This window comes from Dipodomys merriami, unplaced genomic scaffold (assembly GCF_024711535.1).
Source record: "Dipodomys merriami isolate MVZ:Mamm:240054 unplaced genomic scaffold, mDipMer1.0.p SCAF_57, whole genome shotgun sequence".
Lineage (NCBI taxonomy): Eukaryota > Metazoa > Chordata > Mammalia > Rodentia > Heteromyidae > Dipodomys > Dipodomys merriami.
In genome coordinates this window covers 3,339,724-3,341,818 of record NW_027206146.1, presented here as the reverse complement: position 1 = coordinate 3,341,818, position 2,095 = coordinate 3,339,724, and the positions used below count along the sequence as shown (strand labels likewise).

The following is a 2,095-nucleotide window of genomic DNA, read 5'->3' as shown; positions in this document are numbered from 1 at the left end:
ACCATTTCCATCTTTTTATGTTTTAGTGGTTTATTGGAGATGAGAGGCTCAGAGAGTTTTCTGCCTAGACTGTCTTTGAACTGTGATCCTTAGATCCCGCCTCTTCAGGAAATGAGAACACAGCCATCAACCATCAACACCCAGTTGCTATTTTCTTTCGAACTACTTTCTTCCCCAGAACAGAAAGGGCTTTAAGAATGATTTGCTTCATTGATAGGGAACTATTAAAGACAGAAGGAACAAAAAAATCAAAGACTCAAAATGGAATTAGGAAAACATTTTAGGTGAGTTTAACCACTTTATCTTGAACTTGAAAATACCACCCTTTAATGGAGCAGATTCTCTGGAGGAAGTTGATATGATCTAATAAACATTATTTCAAAATCTAACATTTTTGCTTTCACATAGTTTTGTAGGCCAGTACAATAGAGACAGATGAAAACACACACAGATATATAGCACACAAATGTGCAGGTGTGGATGTGTGTGCACACCTCTATCTCTCAGAAGGTAACTTTTATCTAGTTGTGGAGATTGTTGAATAGCCAAGCAAAGTTCAACAGAGATGCAAGCTTGGTTGGCCTCAGCGGAGGAGCACTTTCTTCTTCTTTGTGCAGGTGAAGAGGAGGCTGCAAGAATTGGAGTGCCCACTCATGAACAGGAAAGGGCTGAGGGCTGGGAAACAGCCCATAGCAAACACCCCCATATGGTAAAACACAGGGCTAGGATTGTAAATCACAAACAAGCAAATCCGAAAAATGCAGGATGTGGAGTAAAAGAAGACAAAGGAGCTCACCAGGAGGAGGATGCTTATGGTAGCTCTGGACTCAAGAGAGGCTCTGGTGGAAACACTGGTCCTCTGGATGTGTTGCATTGTGTGCTTGTGTCTGTACAGGACTAAGAGCATGGAGGTGCTGGCCCAGAGCATGAGCCCCAGACACAGAGCATCAGGCACCGAGAGCATGGCCAAGTACAGTACATCAGCAGCTGGGTCGTGACGCACGGAGGAACAGTATCCATAGGCCATTAAGCTTGTCATGTTCTCGTGTGATTTGGGTCCGGTCATGAATATGAGAAAAACAATGCTCACCAGGAGGAAGACACCCCAGCTAAAGTAGACAGTGGAGACAATGTGTTTGTGAGCTCTCCCCTTCAGCCCTGCCCACCTGGAGTCCCCCTGGCTGATGCTGACAGCAAGGAAGATGCTCAGGGAGCAAGTGCAACCGATCGACACCCCCCTGCCCACTCGGTACAGATAGAAGATCATTTTGCACTCCACATCATTGAAGAAATTTCTCCAGCCCCAAGCCACCATGGTTTGGGGAACACCCCTACACAGAAGACTTAGGAAGTTGCCCACAATTAAGTGCCTAATAATCAAGTCTGTGGCTCTCATCCTGTTCCCCATGCAGGAAAAGAATAGATAATGGGAGAGAAGAGACAAATTACCAACAAACCCAACCACAGTCTGGCCTAAGAGGATCACCCCCATGGGCACATGCGCATCTGCCATCTTCTCTGTTCCTTGAGTCTCATCCAGAGGTTCTGGCTTGGGAAACGGAGGCCTGCACAGTGCCTAGGGAACTCCACATTTTCCATCCAGCATTCAGACCACTAGAAATACTGTCCTACTGTCTCTCATGTATTAGGAAAAATCAATTCTATTCATCCATCGGGAAGAGGAAGATGGCATGTTCAGGAAAATGGGTGAACCTGGAGGAATGGCAGTAAGGGAAGGTGAGTCAAGTTCTGAGATGAAGACGGCTACATTTCTCCTCTGTAGAATCAGATCTAAGATTCGAAACAAGTGAGGCCCTAGTTGCTCAAGCCTGTAATTCTAGCTACTCAGGGGCTGAGACCTTGGATTCCCAATACAACGCCAGCCAGAGAAAGAAAGCCTATGAGACTCTTCTCTCTAGTTAAGCACCAGCAAACCAGAAGTAGACCTGTGGTTCAAAGTGGTAGAGGCCTAGCCTTGAGCAAAAAGGGCTGAGGTATAATGGGCAAGCCCCAAGTTCAAGCTCTCTGACTGACTAAAAAAAATTTAGAAACATGCGTGACACATTTCCCGGGTGACATGCACTTATACCTCAAT

The 2,095-nt window shown here is 45.8% G+C and overlaps 1 protein-coding gene across 1 annotated transcript; it reads right to left on the bottom strand.

The window, feature by feature from the left end:
• Positions 1 to 583: 583 nt before the first annotated feature.
• LOC138812427 (vomeronasal type-1 receptor 4-like) lies at positions 584 to 1,513 on the bottom strand. The gene has a single exon (XM_070000375.1). It carries the CDS (start codon positions 1,511 to 1,513, stop codon positions 584 to 586), a length of 930 nt encoding a protein of 309 aa, XP_069856476.1.
• Positions 1,514 to 2,095: the final 582 nt, after the last annotated feature.